Below are 20,743 nucleotides of genomic sequence, written 5' to 3'. Positions count from 1 at the left end.
CCTCTGTGTTAAGCCCCTTGTGGGTAGTAAAGAAATATATATATATATATATATATATATATATATATATGTGTGTGTGTGTGTGTGTGTGTGTATGTTTGTGTGTCTGTGTTTGTCCCCCTAGCATTGCTTGACAATCCATGCTGGTGTGTTTATGTCCCCTTCACTTAGCGGTTCGGCAAAAGAGACCTATAGAACATGTACTGGGCTTACAAAGAATAAGTCCTGGGGTCGAGTTGCTCAATTTAAGGCGGTGCTCCAGCATGGCTGCAGTCAAATGACTGAAACAAGTAAAAGAGTAAAGAGTTAATGTGAACAATCTTATCCCAACTGCAGGCAGACTAGAATCCAGCGAGGACTCCTTGCTTGTAAAAATATTACCACAAACAACAAACCCCCACTGGACCCAAAAAACAAAAGCCTAATCTTACAGCTGGGCAACTTTTTCACTGGCTATCTCCTTCAGTGATATGCACAACACAACAACGCATGCGCACACTGACAACAAACAGCTCATGCGCAGTGGGAAGTAAGCAAGCTACTTACCACACAGCCACTCCTGTGCCAATAATATCCTCATATATATATATATATGATATAGTGTATATTTAAACACATAAGGAATCCACTTAAAGGGAATTCAACATGCTAGAGAGAACAGCTAGTACCAGGGTACTAGATGGTAAATGTTTTTCATTTCCAAATTTATTCCTGTCAAATTCTATCCGTTATTTTTGTGGTTTACAGAACCCAGCTGTCCTTTCTAGCGTGCTGAATTCCCTATAAGTGAATTCCTTATGTGTTTAAATATACACTATATCATATGACTAATATATAGTCTTCTTGACTAATTTTATATGCATGTTAGACCACTGGAAATGTAAACTTTGATTGAATGTTTTAATTTTAATTAAATTCCATTTCCCTTTGACATGATTACATATATATATATATATATATATATATATATATATATATATATATATAAATGAGATAGGGGTTGTAAATTCAACCCTCCATGGGATAACATATATCCAATATACTGCTAGAGAATGTATATGTATTTTTATATCTTGTTATATTTATTTAGTTATATCTTATTATATTGATTGTAATTATTGTACTGTATTAATGTCTAATCTTAATGCTCTTGTGTAGTGTTTTAATAAAGTATATGATTCGGTATTATCTGATAGTTGATGAATGATTTAGATATATTTCTCCATTTTCTTATTTTGTATATATATATATATATGAGGGTATTATTGTTCATGATAATATCAGTGGTTCAGCATGCATAAAAATCCCATAACGGCAAAAGATTATCAGTTAATAATTAAGGTTACTAACAGTGAAAATTTGTGATTTGGTCATTTTGACTGCTATATTTAGCATGCTGGTACTGCTTGTTAGTACCCTTAATTATTAAATGTATATGAATATATATATGTATCTATATATATATATATATATATATTCGATCAACATCAATGGAAATTGCAGCTGTGATACCAGTGCCGGTGATACGTAAGAGAACCATCCTAACGTGGCCGTTGCCAGCGCCGCCCCGACTGGCCTCGTGCCGGTGGCACGTAAAAAGCACCATCCGATCGTGGCTGTTGCCAGCCTCCCCTGGCACCTGTGCCGGTGGCACGTAAAAAGCACCCACTACACTCACGGAGTGGTTGGTGTTAGGAAGGACATCCAGCCGTAGGAACATTGCCAGATCAAACTGGGCCTGGTGAAGCCTTCTGGTTTCCCAGACCCCAGTTGAACTGTCCAACCCATGCTAGCATGGAAAGCGGATGCTAAATGATGATGATGTATATATATTATATACTTATTATATTATGTATATAATTTTTTTTATTTATGCGCCCTTTTCAAGCCTAGCCAGACTCATGGGCCTGGTTTCTCGGTTTCTATGGTATATGTGTTCCCCCCAGCTGGACGGGATGCCAGTCCTTCGCAGCGTTACTCAAGAAACAGGAAGAAAGAGTGAGAGAAAGTTGAGGCGAAAGAGTGAGAGAAAGTTGAGGTGAAAGAGTACAACAGGGGTCGCCACCACCCCCTGCCGGAGCCTTGTGGAAATTTAGGTACTTCTGCTCAATAAACACACATATGCCCAGTCTGGGAATCAAAACCACAATCCTCTGACCGTGAGTCCCACTGGGCCATTGCGCCTCTACTATGTATATAATATATATTCATATAAGAAATACATATATGTATATATATTATATAACATATATTTACAGCGTGTGGTAAATAAATTGTTCTCTAAAGCAAAAATGAAAATAACACTGACATCTCATTTTAAGACATATTTACCAAAATTACATAAAAATATCTTGAAATACTAAAGAGTGAAGTTATTCAATAAAATCTCCATTGGCCTCAACCACACCTCCAGATAGCTTTGGAATCTCCTGCAACTTTTCTGGATGGTCTCCTTGTTTAAGTTGGTGAATGCTACCATAATCCTTGCCTCCAGTTCATCTTTAGTGTTAGAAGGAATTTTGTTGGTCACTTGTTCAACTGCACCCAACACATAATAATCAAGGGCGTTCCAGTCTGGAGAGTTAGGTGGCCAGTTGTTAGGGGTGATGTGGTTGCAGAAATTGTCTGACAGCCATGACTCGGCTCTCCTGATTGTGTGGCATTGTGCAGAGTCCTGTTGCCAGACACAGGGTCTTCCAGTAGCTACCCTTTTAATCCAGGGCAGCAATACCTCCTCCAAGCACTTGATGTAAGCCTCTGTGTAGAGTCTGAAGCCATGTGGGAAGATGAGTGGAAGCATAATGTTGCCATCACTAGTGATCACTCCGGACACCATGATGTTGACTGGATGTTTGATTTTTATCACTTTCCGTACATGTTTTGGGGACACGACAAGCCAACAGTTGTTCTGTGTGTTCACCATCTGATCCTGGCAGAAATTCTCTCGTCCGAGAAAAACCAAAGCATGTTCAGTTGGAGGGGATGCTTGAGTTTGTTCAAAAGCTTTGTAGTGTGGTCTTTCCTCTTGTCCTTGATGGCTTGGGAAAAAAAATTGGCCCTTTCTCATCTTGTATGAGGTATACTGAATGTTTTCATGCACTACTTGCCTGATAAGAAACTCAGACACACAGGCGCAGGAGTGGCTGTGTGGTAAGTAGCTTGTTTACCAACCACATGGTTCCGGGTTCAGTCCCACTGCGTGGCATCTTTGGCAAGTGTCTTCTGCTATAGCCCCGGGCCGACCAATGCCTTGTGAGTGGATTTGGTAGACAGAAACTGAAAGAAGCCTGTCGTATATATGTATGTATATATATATATATATATATGTGTGTGTGTCTGTGTCTGTCCCACTAGCATTGCTTGACAACCGATGCTGGTGTGTTTACATCCCCGTCACTTAGCGGTTCGGCAAAAGAGACCGATAGGATAAGTACTGGGCTTACAAAGAATAAGTCCTGGGGTTGATTTGCTCGAATAAAGGCAGTGCTCCAGCATGGCTGTAGTCAAATGACTGAAACAAGTAAAAGAGTAAAGAGAGTAAAGATATCTCGCTGACGATGAACCTGATTGACTTGGAGGAATCGTTGTCAATCATTGTCATCACCAACAAATTCAGGAGTTATTTTCTTATCAGAACGATCAGAGTGTGTTTTCTGAGCTGTTGTACCTTTGTAATCACCACTAGACTCATCCAACTTTTTCCAAATCCTCTGGACTGTTTTCAGATTGACAACCAAACACTCTGAAATGTTCATATTGGAACTTCCAATATGAATACCAAGCAGTACAGCATGTCATTTCCAAATTCTAGGCAGAGAGAATTGCATCATAGTGCTGCTTTAATCAAAGATGGTGCCCAACCAACCCTACAATACTGTGTAGTCAACAAAATCAAAAACAAATGGTGCACTGTGTGAAATTAAAAATATAAAATGAAGATTTACCCATCGCACCCTGTATATTGTATTATATTTATTACATAATCAGACTGCTAAAAGGGAAGCTAGGAGACAGGTCTATCTAGCCAGAGGGGAAGCAGATAAGAAAAAATTTGCCAATGTTCTGCACCGTGAGGACCAAAGACTGGAGGTGTTTCGCGTTGCAAGACAGTGTGTGAGAGAGAATTGTGATGTGGTAGGAGAGAAGTGTGTTCGCATGGAAGATGGTTCACTTGCGCTAAACGAGGATGCAAAGAGAGAGGCTTGGCGACGCCACTATGAAAGGTTGCTGAATAAAGAAAATGAATGGGATAAAGAGAGTCTGCTGAACGTTGACCCAACAGAGGGACCAGCTATCAGGGTTGATAGTTCCTTGGTAGTTAAGGCAATTAGAAGCATGAAGACAGGGAAAGCCCCAGGCCCATCAGGTATCACTGCAGAGATGCTCAAAATATCTGGTAGTGTCGGCTATAGCCTAGTCACCCGTATAGTTAAACAGGTGATACATGAAGGAGTCATACCCAATGACTGGTGTAGCAGCATAATAGTCAACTGCTACAAAGGTAATGGTGATGCCCTAGATACAAATAATTACAGAGGTATCAAGCTGTTGGATCAGGTGATGAAGGTTACAGAGAGGGTCATAAGCCAACTAATTAGAGAGAGAGTTAGTTTAGATGAGATGCAGTTTGGGTTCGTGCCAGGGAAAAGTACCCCTGATGCTATATTCCTGGTAAGGCAGCTGCAGGAGAAATACCTAGCCAAAGATAAGCCCCTGTACCTGGCTTTTGCTGACATGGAGAAAGCCTTCGACAGGGTCCCCCGATCCCTCATCTGGTGGTCAATGAGGAAACTAGGAATAGATGAATGGTTAGTGAGAGCTGTGCGAGCCATGTACAGGGACGCTGCTAGTAAGGTGAGGGTTGGCAACGAGTACAGTGAAGAATTCCGGGTAGAGGTAGGGGTCCACCAAGGCTCAGTCCTCAGCCCCCTCCTATTATCATAGTCCTCCAGGCAATAACGGAGGAATTCAAGACAGGATGCCCTTGGGAGCTCCTCTATGCTGATGACCTTGCTCTAATTGCTGAGTCACTATCAGAACTGGAGAAGAAGTTTCAGGTGTGGAAGCAAGGTTTAGAATCGAAGGGCCTTAGAGTCAATCTAGCTAAAACCAAAGTCGTAATAAGTAGGAAGGTAGACAAATCACAAACACCTTCAGGTAGATGGCCCTGCTCGATCTGTAGAAAAGGTGTAGGTAGAAACTCTATAAGATGCACCAAGTGTAAGCTATGGACACATAAGAGGTGCAACAATGTCATAGGAAGGCTAACTAGGAAGATGGTTTTTGTATGTGGCAGATGCTCGGGAGCATTAACCTCTGAAAATCTGCAGAAAACAACTTCCGTCACTTTCCAGGGGGAAAAAACTAGAAGTAGTTGATAGCTTCCGTTATCTTGGTGACCAAGTCAGTAGTGGGGGTGGGTGTGCTGAAAGTGTAACGGCTAGAGTAAGAATAGCCTGGGCAAAAGTTTAGGGAGCTCTTACCTCTGCTGGTGACTAAAGGCCTCTCGCTCAGAGTAAAAGGCAGACTGTATGATGCATGTGTACGAACAGCCATGCTACATGGCAGTGAAATATGGGCCGTGACTGCTGAGGACATGCGTAAGCTCGCGACAAATGAAGCCAGTATGCTCCGACGGATGTGTAATGTCAGTGTGCATGCTCGACAGAGCGTTAGTACCCTGAGAGAAATGTTGGACCTAAGGAGCATCAGTTGTGGTGTGCAAGAGAGACGATTGCGCTGGTATGGTCATGTGGCAAGAATGGATGAAGATAGGTGTGTGAAAAAGTGCCAATCCCTAACAGTGGAGGGAACCCGTGGAAGAGGTAGACCCAGGAAAACTTGGGACGAGGTGGTGAAGCACGACCTTCGAACTTTAGGTCTCACTGAGGAAATGACCAGCGACCGAGACCTTTGGAAATATGCTGTGCGTGAAAAGACCAGGCAGGGCAAGTGAGTCCAGCCCACTTATGCATGCCTTTCCTCCCTTGGACACACAAAGACCTGTTGAGGCAAGCGAAGTCGATATCGAACCTCATCCGACGACAGGCACCTATGGCAACCCCCCTTTGCTTGCGAAGACCTGTTAGGGCAAGTGAAATCGGAATCGAAATTGAACCAATCCTATGACTGGCACCCGGCAGATGCCAGGACCCCTGGACTGGAGATACGTAAAAAGCACCATCCGAATCGTGGCCGAAGCCAATGCCGCCTCGACTGGCTTCCGTGCAGGTGGCACGTAAAATGCACCAATCCGACCGTGGCCGATGCCAGCCTCGCCTGGCACCAGTGCAGGTGGCACGTAAAAAGCACCCACTACACTCACGGAGTGGTTGGCGTTAGGAAGGGCATCCAGCTGTAGAAACATTGCCAGATAAGACCGGAGCCTGGTGCAGCCTTCTAGCTTCCCAGATCCCCGGTCGAACCGTCCAACCCATGCTAGCATGGAGAACGGACGTTAAACGATGATGATGATATTACATAGGCACAGGAGTGGCTGTGTGGTAAGTAGCTTGTTTACCAACAACATGGTTCTGGGTTCAGTCCCACTGCGTGGCACCTTGGGCAAGTGTCTTCTACTATAGTCTCGGGCTGACCAAAGCCTTGTGGGTGGATTTGGTAGACGGAAACTGATATATATGCGTGTGTCTGTTTGTCCCCCTAGCATTGCTTGACAACCGATGCTGGTGTGTTTATGTCCCCGTTACTTAGCGGTTCGGCAAAAGAGACCGATAGAATAAGTACTGGGCTTACAAAAGAATAAGTCCCGGGGTCGAGTTGCCGAGTAAAGGCGGTGCTCCAGCATGGCCGCAGTCAAATGACTGAAACAAGTAAAAGAGATATGCACACACATATATATATATATATATATATATACACACACATATATATATATTCTGTTGTGTCTGGGGAGAGTCATTTTCTTTTAGTGCCTTATTATTTAACACACTCACCAGTAAAGTTCCACTCATTTACTTATTTATTTTTCATAAAATTTTCGTTGCGTCTTGAAACCTTTTCAATAGTCATTGACTCTGTCCATTATCCGAGCTGTGTTCTTTTTGTTTGTTTGTGCATGTGTGTGCGCATACATCATGTATGTATGCATGCATGCAAGTTTGTGTATGCATGTGTGTGCATATGTATATATGTATTCTGCATATTCATGTATTTGTGTTTTTATGTGCGTGTGTACCTGTCTCCTTATGTGTGCATGTGTGTGGGTTTTTGTGACTATAAACTATGTATCTCCATGTGTGGATGTGTGTCTCTATATGTGTCCTTGCGTGAAGTGAAGTGTATGTGTATATGGTCATGTGTTTCAGTCCTCTATTTGTGTATGTGTGCTTGCTGTTCATATTGCCTATGTACCTATCCATCTGTATGTCTATCTGTTTACATTCATATCCATTTGCTTACATACGTGTGCATAAACATATATACACACTCACATACATACATCTATGTAACAGTCCACTAACTATTCTATCTATATAAATATAAACTGTGGGTATGATTACCTACTATGTATATTTCCTATTTAGTACTGGGGATGTTTCATTTATGAGGACGCACTCCTGTATTTGTCTGAGGATTGAGTACTTTGGGTGCTTGGATAAAGTGTGGATGTCAAGTTGACCCAGATTGCCTCCATGTTGGTAGAGTATGGAAGACTGTTTTTTGTCATATATATACATACACACACATATTTTGTGTGTGTGTGTGTGGTGTATATATATATCTTCTATATTTTATCTTTTACTTGTTTCAATTATTAGACTGTGGCCATGCTGGAGCACTGTGTTGAATTTTTTAGTTGAATATATTGACCCCAGTACTTGATTTTTAAAAGCCTGGTACTTACTTTATCAGTCTCTTTTGCCAAACCACTATATTATATATATAACATTATCACGTGACCAACCAGACGTTGCTACACATCGCTGGTCACAATGCGCTTCGCATTGTTTTAGCCTTTGAATGACGCCACCCCGCTGGCTAAGCGAGCAGGCCAACAGAAGAAAGAGTGAGAGAAAGAGTGGTGAAGAAGTACAGCTGGGATCACCACCCCCTGCCGGAGCCTCGTGGAGCTTTTAGGTGTTTTCGCTCAATAAACACACACAACGCCCAGTCTGGGAATCGAAACCGCGATCCTATGACCGCGAGTCCGCTGCCCCAACCACTGGACCATTGCACCTCCATTATAACATTATACTTGCATTAAATATATATCATATATATATATGCACACATAGACACATTTTATATGTTTGTGCATAACTGAGTGTTTCGATATGTGGGAAAAAAAAATGGAAGCACTCCGTCGGTTACGACGATGAGGGTTCCGGTTGATCCGAATCAACGGAGCAGCCTGCTTGTGAAATTAACGTGCAAGTGGCTGAGCACTCCACAGACATGTGTACCCTTAATGTAGTTCTCGGGGATATTCAGCGTGACAAGGCCGGCACCTTGAAATACAGGTACAACAGAAACAGGAAGTAAGAGTGAGAGAAAGTTGTGGTGAAAGAGTACAGCAGGGATCACCACCATCCCCTGTGGAGCCTCGTGGAGCTTTAGGTGTTTTCGCTCAATAAACACTCACAACGCCTGGTCTGGGAATCGAAACCGCGAGTCCGCTGCCGCAACCACTGGGCCATTGTGCATACCGAATGTAAAAAAAAAATATCCATTCAAATGGTGTTTGTAATGTTTCATGAAAGCATTCCCAGTCTGTTTGTTGTTTAGCAGGCAAGGAGAAATATTAATTGCTTGGAAACAAGGATTGGTTACTGGAAGACCATCCAGCTTTAGAAAAATGTGCCTCAGTGTAGTGTTTTTGACTGAGGCATGCAAGTATGGAAAAATAGATTAAAACAATGATGGTGATGAAACATATACATAGTTATTAATTGTTTACTTGCAAACAAACATTAGGCTTTACTTTCTCCTCTGTATATAAACTAACTTTGAGAAACCAATCAAGTTACTGGAATTATTTCCCCTTATAAGGAAGGGAGATAAAGGACTCGCTCAATAAGTTAAGTTAATTTTTTGGCTCAAAAAGCAAGGCCATGTAGGGGGACATGGAATTATGTACAGGGTGGTGTTCATGTAAAGAGTTCAGGCCATTTCTGGTCAAGAAAGACATTGAACCGAGCAGTCATCGGCATCTTCACTATCTCGTCCGGCAGCTTATTCCACTTTAAGATAGTTTGTGAAGAGAAAGCGGTCTAGTATATAAGATTCTACCCAAAACATCAGCTTACCCTGTTCTTGCTGGCAAACTTAGACCACTTTGTGAATTAACAGCAAATTTTAAGCATTAAAATATATTTAAATGAAAAGCAAATGCATAAAAATCAGAAAACAAAGTATTCATGTTTCATTTATTTTTATTTTTCTCATTAATTTCTTAATGAATGTATCATTGCAAACAATTGAAATTATATCACAGACTTCTTGAAAAATAAATTAGTGGATGAACACAAAAGATACACATTTGAAGTATGCAATGTAATATTTGTTAGATACTATATTACATAATAGTTACAAATATTTTACATGTTGCTAAGAATGTTTAGCAAATGCAACCTTTCACTTTGATTTTGTATTAAATTACAAAAAAAAAAAAAGGCACTGAAAACATGTGCTTTGTTGCTTATATGTTAAGACAGCAAAACATTCGATTTAACCTCATCGAAATTTTATTTTGTCAATGCAGAACATATGTGGTTCCTGAAAAATGAAACCACTTCTTTGTGAATGAATATTGCGTAGTGTTTAAATATACATTACATAAATAAACTGGCCAGTATATTTTTGCAGCCTCTTAGCTGATAAAATATAAGAATAAGTAAACAATATAATATTTTTCATCATATTTTGAGGTACATCAGCAGGTAGATCACACATTACCAAAGTCATTCAATGAGCAAAAATTGCAGACATGTCATCATTTTTTCTTTCTTTCTCAGCCAAAATATTAGAAACTTATTTAAGAGAATTTAATCACTTTTAGATGAAAAAAAAAAATGAAAAAGTTTTAATTCAGTTGGTTGAATATGTCGTTGGATGGAAATCTTCTGAACAGGTATAAGGTAAGGTTGCGTATTATAATGGAAATTACAGTTGGACAGATAGAAAAACAAAACATCACTTGAAATGGGAAGAGTAAAAGGAACTTCCCAAGACATGGTGAAAGTAATGCAGTTCAAAGTATGAACAGAAAATGTGTGGCAGTTTTTGTTCCATGAAAGAGATAGGTTAAATTGAAAATAATCTTCTTGAAAACTGAGTCTGTGACTGGGTTCAGATTCTTCATGAAAACATTTCAATTTATTTGCACCACTTAAGTTCAATGTGCTGATATAAAGACACCATTGAAGTAACAAGCTAACTCACTTCTTTATGTGCGTTTTTGTTTTTCCCCCTAGATAAAAATAATGGACTTGTATGGAGGTATGATAAAATTTTTAAAAATATTATCCATGGAGAAAAGGAAGTTAAAATCAACTCCAGAATGATTTGAACCCATCAAAACATAATGAATTAGATACTGCAAGCATCTGATTCTTTAAATTCTTGTCATGATAAAAAAAAAAAAAAAAGACGATGAAAATAACAGTATTTTCCCTCGGACTAACTTAAAAAAAAAAAAGAAAAAAAAAAGGTTTATACCTGAAGATGCAAAAAAAAAAAAAAAACAGCAATATTCAGGAGTAAAGGGAGCACTTTGTATGAAATATAATTCAGCTGGGTTGTATAAAGATGTTACATATAAAAACATAACATTTATTTTCACATTTGCTGTTGCGAATATCAAATTATCACAGATAGAGTTTCAGAAATAGAATCAGCAAACATTTTATTGCTCTGAAATTTGCTTTTGACTAAAATTTGTTGATGAAAAATTTCTGACAAGTCATGAAGTCACATTTCAGAATGTTTAAGAATTGTAGAGAATAAGGCAGTTCTTTAATTTTCTGTATTATTTTTGAAACTGAGGGTTTAATTCACTCATATGCTCTTAAAATGATAGTCAATTGGACTAAGAACACACACACAAAAAAAAAAATTAATAGCATAGCCTTATGTCTATTTAAATCTATGACTAAAACTTATTGACTGTAGTCTTGGTGATATGGTTGGCAGCCAACCAATGTTACCACATTAACCCCTTAGCTTACTGGAAAGTAAGGTACCAATTTCACCTTATGGTAACATAGCAGAGAAGTAGATTGGAAGGCTGCCAACAATTGAAAGTTATATGGGTCATATTCGAGGCCTCATACATAGAGTTGCATCATGGAGTAATAGATATAAAACATCCGTTAAAAGAAAATTTGCTAAATATATACCTGCTAAAACAGAAATAGCATTTTTAACTGACTGTGTTAAATGAACCAATAATATGAACATCTCTTAGAAACATCCCACCAGCTTTACATTGAGAAAAGCAGGTTTGTCCTACATCTTAGGACATTATATGGCACAGGAGTGACTGTGTGGTAAGTAGCTTGTTTACCAACCACATGGTTCCGGGTTCAGTCCCACTGCTTGGCATCTTGGGCAAGTGTCTTCTGCTATAGCCCTGGCCGACCAATGCCTTGTGAGTGGATTTGGTAGACGGAAACTGAAAGAAGCCTGTCATATATATGTATATGTATGTGTGTGTACATGTTTGTGTGTCTGTGTTTGTCCCCCTAGCATTGCTTGACAACCGATGCTGGTGTGTTTACGCCCCCGTCACTTAGCGGTTCGGCAAAAGAGACCGATAGAATAAGTACTGGGCTTACAAAGAATAAGTCCCGGGGTCGATTTGCTCGACTAAAGGCGGTGCCCCAGCATGGCCGCAGTCAAATGACTGAAACAAGTAAAAGAGAGAGTATATCCATAAAGTCAGAATTACAATAATGTCAATCAAACGATACTTTTTAAATTTTTATCAACTCCCTCCTTGCTACAGGTCTACTAAGGAATAAACTAAATAGTCACACGTTATCACTTATGTACCGTGAACATATATTCAGAAAAGACAATTGTGAATGGTTAGCTGCTGCATTTGTTGATGAAAGATCATTCATTACCATAGAGTTCATATCAGAATCTGAAATAGAGTCAGCGTCTCTTTGATTTGTTTGTAAAACGGGTCTTTGTTGCAATGAATATGAAGTATTTGGTATTTTATAGGGGTAAATGTTTGGAGAATAATATATGTTAGAATTATTAATAGGTCCAGCAGATGGAAATGGAGTTATCATATCAGATGGTAATCTGTTAGTGATTGGTGTTTCACAATGGAATGGTACTGCATAATGTGTGGTAGCTGCTAAGCTATTATTAGCCTTAACAATAAATCTGTTGCCTTCTTCATTATTATCATCATCAGAGTATGGATATTTTTCATCGTGTTCAAATGAGTTTAATTCTGAAGAGGGTATTGGTGTAAGATCTAGTGGGATTTCTGCCATACGAAGTTCAGCAAGTCGTTTCGGATGGTAATCTGGAAAGAAAATACGAACATAAATATAATAGAGTCCAGTTAATGACAGAAATTAATACAAAAATACCAATGAAATCTATGCAAAATCTCATTAAAATCACGCCTAATCGTCTTCAAAAAAAAGAGAACATGTTGGATATTATTCTACGGGATTCATTTCCTGAAGGATGGTCACATGGTCAACTTGTGATCATCTAAAATACAAATGTAGGAAATAATCATTTTATCATTGCTAACTACTTCTCAGGATATATAAATCCGATTCCCATTTACCCATGGTTTTCTTAGTAATTAACTGTCAGATTTCCTATAAATATTGACACCGTTTCGTTTGACATCGAGCCATTAAATAGACCCAATGTTTCCGATTTACAGAAAGGAAATACGATTGTGATATTCCAGCTTAAAGACACGTGATAAACAAGCACACGGACTACATATTTATCAGGTATTCATATTTTAAAGTAAAACAGAACAGTATTCGTACGTCAAAAGAAATGTAGGTCACTTGACAAATGGAAGGAGCTATTTCCTCGTTGTAATGTTCAAAGATATACATTACGTTCATTGATAAAACACTTGAATATCGCATAAGTGTATAAGTGTGTAGTTATGTCGTTGCTCGACTCTAAATCAAATCATTAAGTAGAGTCTCACGACCAAAAACATATGCTAGTCATGATCATCCTGTTTTGTTTTTAAATACTGTGCATTTATTAATACTGCTATGTTATTGAATGCCGTTAAGTATGCATTAGGTGTGTTGGTATAAATTACTTAATACAATATAAGATTTTGCGTCACAGCTGTCGATAATAACAATAATTTTCATAAAAATAATCAACTCCCTTAACTCAATGACAAACTAACAAATGCGCACGTAAAACAACGTACTACAAATTTACACTAAACAGGAAGTGATTTCATTGGTTCAAGGAGAATGACGTCACACGGATTCCCCCGAATTTTTAAGTAGGTGGCGAACACGTTTTCCTGACGCACTTCTGAACTGGGTGTGCGTCAAATTCTCAGTTGGGGATTGATTGATTTATTTATTTTTCTTTCTTACTTTTATTTTCACAAAATATGATCTACTCTTATAGAGCTAGCGGTTGGTGGTTTATTTAATCTAAATATATCACATTTCCTGAAAGTCATTGTTCTGTGTGATTTATGAAACATGTTTACTTTGATATTATACAGTTTCGAATTAAGACAAGTCGAGTAAATAAGCAAGTTATCTCAGAGCCACGCATTATTTTCAAGCTCGTCACAGAGAAAATCTAGCCGGAAATTAGGTACCAAGGTAGTGAGACCGTGTTGAAATGCAATTATCTGATTGGATGTAATAAAAAAATGAATCAACAAATGGAATTCTGAGTTTTATCTCTACTAAAACCGAACACGAGCAATATCTGTTTTACCGGCAATAAACAATCCGGGTTTGTCATTAATCAACCAGATCTATATCAACCAATCAATAAACGCGTGGTTAATACATACACACACACGTATATGCGTGAGTGTCTATGTTTGTATGTATGTATGTATGTATGTATATACACATATCTACATTATTGTTATATTTGGGGATATTTGGTCATATTTTTGCCAATGAAACACACGCACTTGGCCTTCAGTTATTATTATTATTATTATTATGTTAGTAGCCTTTGTCTAAGCTCTTTCGTCACACGTTCTGTGACCTCTTCAATGACTCTTTATCCTATGTGTCTCTTCTTCTGTGCAGTCCATTATATATATATATATATATATATATATATATATATATATATATATATCCAGTGTGTCATATATCCGAAAAAGAAGCACACTCTAAAGCATGCAGCAGTAATGTATTTATATGCAGATAGGTATATGTCCGGTCATAGAGCGACCAATGGTTTCGCCGCTTTATTGATGCGAAACGATTGGTTACTCTATGACCGGACATATACCTAACTGCATATAGATATAGATATGTATATATGAACTTTATACACACACACACACACACACACACACATATATATATATACATACACATACACGCGCGCACACGCTATAAATACAAATATCACAGCTATATTAAAACCAGTACTCAATTCTCTTGTTACAACATCCGCCATAGACTGGCAATCTGCCCAAATGATAAGTTGGAATAACGAAACATCCTTTTGACTATAAATGCCGTATATATATATATATATATATATATATATATATATATATATATATATATGTGTGTGTGTGTGTGTGTGTGTGTGTGTGTGTGTGTGTGTGTGTGTGTGTGTGTGTATAAACACACACACGGCGTTTATTGTAATACATGTGTGTGAAAATAATTTCTGATCTTTTCGCTCAACAAATTACACTACGAACCTTTTATCGTGGCATATTAGACATGTTAAAAGAACCCAATGCCCCCAAACGGAAGTAAATGTAACTTTTTTCTTCCTGTTCGCATCAGCATTGATTCAACGCGAGCACCTTTCGGGAGTGGATGGAAGTAGTATTAAATGAGGTATTGGCCTTGAAGAATAAGGAAAATAGTATCACCAACTGATTCTGGTATCGTCCCAAAGTGTTATCTGATCAAGCTGAACTTATTTCAACTCCTTGTACTAGCTATCAAAATTAATGAGAGAGCCCCTATGTTAACCAGATTCTTTTTTGCTTGTTTTTAATGACAAAAATGGTATCGAAAACAATAATAATTGAAAGAAGGAATGCTTACTAAAATGACTGATTTGGAATAGCTGTCACTCAAAGTCTTGTACTACTTGATAAGGAAAGAATAAAACGTGAAAAAACTGACATTTTTTTTTTCAGAATCATAAAAACAAAAAAAAAAAAAAAAACAAAGGAGGAACAACTTTTTTTCTTCATAAGGCATGAGACTTCGAGGAACATCTACTCCAAAGCCCTGTGCAAGGAACACATTGATGAAGAGGCTTCTTCAACATAGTAGTTCCACCTGCTAGAAATAGCAATCAATCTCGCCCTCTATGAAAGGTCAGATTAGATAATGTATTCCTACGCATCTGGGAAGAAAACGTGGAATGTTCAAATCTAGAATTTATTCTTTTTTTTCTGCACAATTGAGGTTGTCCTGATGCTATGCAATAACTACAGAGACTTAGAACATTGGTTTTCAGGAAGAAAAAAAAGAAATAGATAAAAAACGCTTGTCTAATTCACTAAATTAACATCATGAAGGTCTGTGGGGAAAAAAAAACGGAGGATGCTAAAATGGTGAAGAGGTAGAAGGGTGCAGTAAGCTCACGCTATTTTGAGGAGTGGCAATACTGTTCATTGATGTATGAGTGTATATAAAATGAGACATGTCTCTTCTCCAGAGACAATAAGAGGAAAGACGAAAATGAGGAAATAAGGGAATGAGAAACATAGGCGAGGGAGAATGAGAAATAAGCTGCTAAAGTTGGGCAGTGACACGCAAAGAAGTGTCACGTGATCATATAAAAAGCAGACGATGTATCGTGTGAACAAAATATATTCTATGGTGTGTGTGTGTGTGTGTGTTGCTTGCAATTAACGTTGTAGGAGTAAGTTCTGAAAGACTTCAGCTCGTCCAAGTTCAATCCCGAAATGAAAAATGCGACAAAAGAAATAATTCAGAGCGGCCAGTGGCATGCATTTGAGCAATAAAGACGAATAAGAGTATATGAAATAGCATACGAGGTAAATTCTGAAGTAATTGAAATTATCACCGCTACTAAGGATTCTCCAAAATTGACATGCCATTAAGGAAAATGCAGTCTGATTTCCTGAAGAAGAGAGCTGTGGACATATTTCTGCTTCAGTAATCACATTTGAGCATATAGCTATGTGTATGTGTGTGTGCGTGCCCCTCCAAACGCAAGACAAGCTGGAAACATTAACGTCAAGTATAGCAAAAATTTACTTACTTTTTTGTCTCATAGCTTTGTGGATATATTGAGAAATTTCATCGTGTGAGCTACAGATCGATTCGTCTAGTGAAGTTCGATTTTTACAATTAGTTACTGACAGATCAGCATTACCACGACCTACAAGGAGTTCAACCATTTCTCTATGTCCTCGATAGGCTGCTAAATGGCACGGCGTATCGCCATATACAGTTCTGCAGTTTACATTTGCTCTGTGGTTAATAAGGATCCTGACAAAAACAAAATAAAATAAATAAATAAATAAATAAATAAAATAGCATATTTTTATTTAAATTAAATATGAAAGGTAAAAACACATTTTTCTACAAAAAGGTTACAGTGGCATGTAAAAATGAAAGACCAAATAACGCATTTGGCGGTATTATAAGGTGCGTTTTCTTCCACCCCTAAAAATGTCTCAGCAAAATTACCCCAGGTCCTATATGCAAAGTAGGGCCTGCCATAAACCTTAATTCACTATAACAGTGGTTCTCAACGGGAATGTATATAAACTTTGGGGGCCCGTATAAGATTTTACAGTTACAAATTATGCGCAATAAAATGCTTACACTGCCACAATATTTAAATTATTTTTACACAATTTCTAATAGTATTTAATTATAAAAATACTTTTGGATTTTTATATGCATCGAATGGTTATAGACGTCCGGCAGACCAAGTAGAAATCAGAGGGGACCATATGCAAAAAATGGTTGAGTCACTGAACTAAAGCATTTTTTCTTGATTATGCTCTGTAGAAATTAGAATGTGTCTTTTATGCCATGAAATATGGTATTTATAAGAAGTTAAATTTACGTCCAAATTTGCTGACACTTCTTTGTTATTACTCAGTATGTCATTTTTATGAACAAAACCTACACTATAGGCTGTCTTTACTTACTGGCTATATTTATAATAAAATGGCAAATCTGGACGGAAAATTCATATGGATAATACCAATAATCATACGATTGAATTTTTTAGGATATTCGAATTACTGTGTTCCCATTCGGACTATTTTCGTGAATAACTGTGATGCATGTGGTTATGAAGATACAAAAAAAAAGTGTGGATGGTGAATGTTGGTGATGCCATCGAAAAGATTGTCGCCAAAAAAATTTCCAATGCGAGGAAAAAACACCAAATATTCTTTTAGAAACTAATTCGACTCCTTATATAAGTTTGTGTGAAAGTTTTTGCATAAAACGTTTAAAATTCTTGTCTCATATTATATATATAGCATAGGGTGAATGCATTCCAAATTTGCGAGGATAAATAATGCTTACAAAATTAAGCCACTAGTTCCCCAGGACTTGTTTTATTATTTTGATATAAGCACTGATCCCCCTTATCATCATCACTCAATGGCATGAGTACAAATAAAATAAATTACTGAAAAGCAATAAAGCACACAATGGAAACCGTGAAGTTTACTGACGCACAATGAATGGAACAACCCTTAGATGCAGCGGTTGCTCTAGTGCCACGTCGATACGTTTCTGTGATGCTGCTCTGGAGTGGTCATGAGCCACGACTAGATCGAAATATCTAAGCAATCAGAGATTTTCAGATAACATTGGAAAGTAAGCTGGAGAAAAGAAAGCCCCCACTACAATATCTTTTCAACTTAGATCAGCGAGGGACACTAAGAACCATCCAAAACAAATATTGTTTCGGTCAAGAACAATCGTCGGAATTATAAAATCGACAGTTTATCAGCACACGAGAAGCGCAAAAACATTTCTGGCCAATAAGTCGTGAAGACAAAATCTTCATCACTTTTGAACGTTTTATAGGTTTGATATGGAGTCAGGGTTGTGCCCATGGCTTTCGCAGACTCTCTAAATGAAGGTTATCACAATGTTAATAGAAGCCAGGATCTCCCAAAATGGGTTTCGTGAAAGAAAAAGATTCTGGTTATCCGGGAGATTGAATAACTTTTAATTTAATTTAAAATGTTGAATTTATAAAATAAATAGTGTTTTCTCTCTCTCTCTCTCTCTAGAAGAAATTTTAATTTCATTTGGCGTCTTCTTAACATTATGAGTAACAAGGATTGCCATGTCTGGGGAGAGTCATTTTCTTTTTGTGCCTTATAGGATCGTCATGATTTCCACATAAAGGCTACAACACAGTTAAAGCAAATAAAATTTGAAGAATATTTCTTGAAGCAAAAAGGTAGCGTGTTGGCAGAATGGTTAGCACACTGAACAAAATGCTTAGCGGTCGACTTTGCCTTTCATCCTTACGGAGTCAGTAAAAGAAGTATCAGTTGAGTCTGGGGGTTGATGAAATTGACTTAGCCCCTTCCCAGAAATTGCTGACCTTGGGCCAAGATTTGAAACCAATATTTCTTGAAGAAAAAATTAGCATCCATTGTTAATTTTATAGATTTTTAAGAAAATGCTTTTTTAAAAAGTTATTATTAAACATTAAACAAAAGGGCTACAGGATTATTGAGTTATCAAAACAAGTTTGAATGGCGAGAAATAGCAGCCAAATATTTCCTAAAAAAAAAGAAGAGGCTTTTGAAAAATTTGGATTATTCTTTTCCTTTTCCTAAGTCTGTTACCAACAATTTCCGTTGCTTTAGCATTTGTTCACATTTTCCCCAGATTTACATGTTTGAAACGTCAACGTTATGTAACCTACCATCTTGAAAATGTATTTCTGTAAAGTTTCATTTAAAAGAAAGCATTTTGAAAGGAGTTTGAGAAGACAAAAAAAGGGTCAGGGGTAGGAGAGAACAAACCGTAACTCTTTTCTCTCTCTCTCAAAAAAAAAAAGTCTTAAAACATAACAACCAATTTACTCTTTCGAATTTCTGCAAAATTTCATATAGAATTAAGCATTTTTAAAGAAAGTTATGAGAAAACAATGTCAGAAGGGGCACCAAACCGTAATTTTGCCCATTGCTCGAACTCCTTTGATAGCAACGTTGAAAGGCTTCAAGCTCTACTGAAATTCGTAATCGCACGTAGTTTTTAGCCCGTCAGCTCTAAGCCAAAATGATCAAAGAAGTTCTACCATAACCATAGCACCTTTTTTCCAGATAATGTATTTGTGACTAAAATTATATCATGCCCTTCAGTTAAAAGAGTAGAGTTTAATTTAAGGGAAATTTCGCGGCTATTTCTAACAAAAATTGGCGTAGATTTTTTTAGATTGTGTTATGTTACCGAGGGGTTAACACAGGAGGATAACGTTGTTTAACCTCTGGTCAAGCCTGAGTAGGCCTAAACTCTAAAGTATTACAGCCATGACAATCTCGCCTTTTAAAAAAAATATATATAAAATACTACAATATTTAATTTGTCTTGTCCTTGTATAAAACAAGGTGCAATAAGGGGGATATCTGGCTGCTGTTTCTAACAAGTCAAGCTATCATTCAGAAATACTCTTAATTGACCTGTACTTGTTACACTCGAGTCACCCAAGATGATCAAGTCGCGACAATCCTGTCTTTGTTAATTTTCTCAGTATAACACAGAGTATAATTTATACAATGTGTCCTTTCCCCAACCTTTTTTTTTTTTGTTTTCTTTTCATGACAGTCAGACAGGGAAAACTCCTACTCAGAAACCTCTCCTAATTTTCAGCTAACGGTTTATCAACGAAAACTATTAGATCCGGTTGAGTCGCATTCAACGCTGTTGTTTACAGATCAAATGATCGAAGGCATTTTTATGAACTACATTAATCTACGTATCCGTTTATTTTAAGTGGCCGTGTAATTTGAGGGAAATTTAGGTTGCAACTATGAAGTAAATCAAGGAACCTTGTAAACGTTAATGCGTTCTTTAGGTTTAAGCCAGTTGATAAAAAAGACCTATGATCAAAGACAATCTAATCATGACTATCCCATTCTGTTTATCTAAGATTGCATTAGCCAAAATAAAGGCGCGTAGCATAAGTAATTTGGAGGTTTGGCTCACGATTGTGTTAGGTTGTGGCTTTAGAGCAGGGGTCACCAAACTTTTTCATGCCGGGCCAAAACCACATAACCATTTTCTTTAATACAATACGGTGAAAACACAAAAAATAAGTACAATCAAAATATTTATTTACCAAAAGGTTATCTAAGAAAGCGACGTTAGCAATACAGGAGTTATATCACACCCAATGCGCACGTATCCGAATCTCACAAACTAACCAGCAAAAAAGGTTAGTGAGATTTGTGAAACTGGTGTTTAGCTTTTAAGATATCAATATTTGCTTTTGTACTGCTACATTCAACCAAGAGAAATGCTTTCAAATGTTCAGTCAACCGCGTTCGGTGTGCTCACTTCACATACTTCATATTTGAAAATGC

The 20,743-nt window shown here is 37.6% G+C and overlaps 1 protein-coding gene across 1 annotated transcript in view; it reads right to left on the bottom strand.

Moving 5' to 3' along the window:
• Window positions 1-9,613: 9,613 nt before the first annotated feature.
• Window positions 9,614-20,743, bottom strand: part of LOC115213431 (ankyrin repeat, PH and SEC7 domain containing protein secG) — a 14,191-nt gene continuing 3,061 nt past the window's right edge. The window contains exons 2-4 of the mRNA XM_029782408.2: window positions 16,432-16,661; window positions 11,889-12,502; window positions 9,614-11,485 (exon numbers count right to left, since the gene is read on the bottom strand). Coding sequence (XP_029638268.1) covers window positions 11,991-12,502; window positions 16,432-16,661 — 742 coding nt within the window. The 3' untranslated portion in view covers window positions 9,614-11,485; window positions 11,889-11,990. The remainder of the gene's footprint in view (window positions 11,486-11,888; window positions 12,503-16,431; window positions 16,662-20,743) is intronic.

The sequence above is a fragment of the Octopus sinensis genome, linkage group LG1 (genome assembly GCF_006345805.1).
Source record: "Octopus sinensis linkage group LG1, ASM634580v1, whole genome shotgun sequence".
In the NCBI taxonomy this organism is placed as follows: domain Eukaryota; kingdom Metazoa; phylum Mollusca; class Cephalopoda; order Octopoda; family Octopodidae; genus Octopus; species Octopus sinensis.
This window is presented reverse-complemented; position numbering and strand designations above follow the sequence as displayed.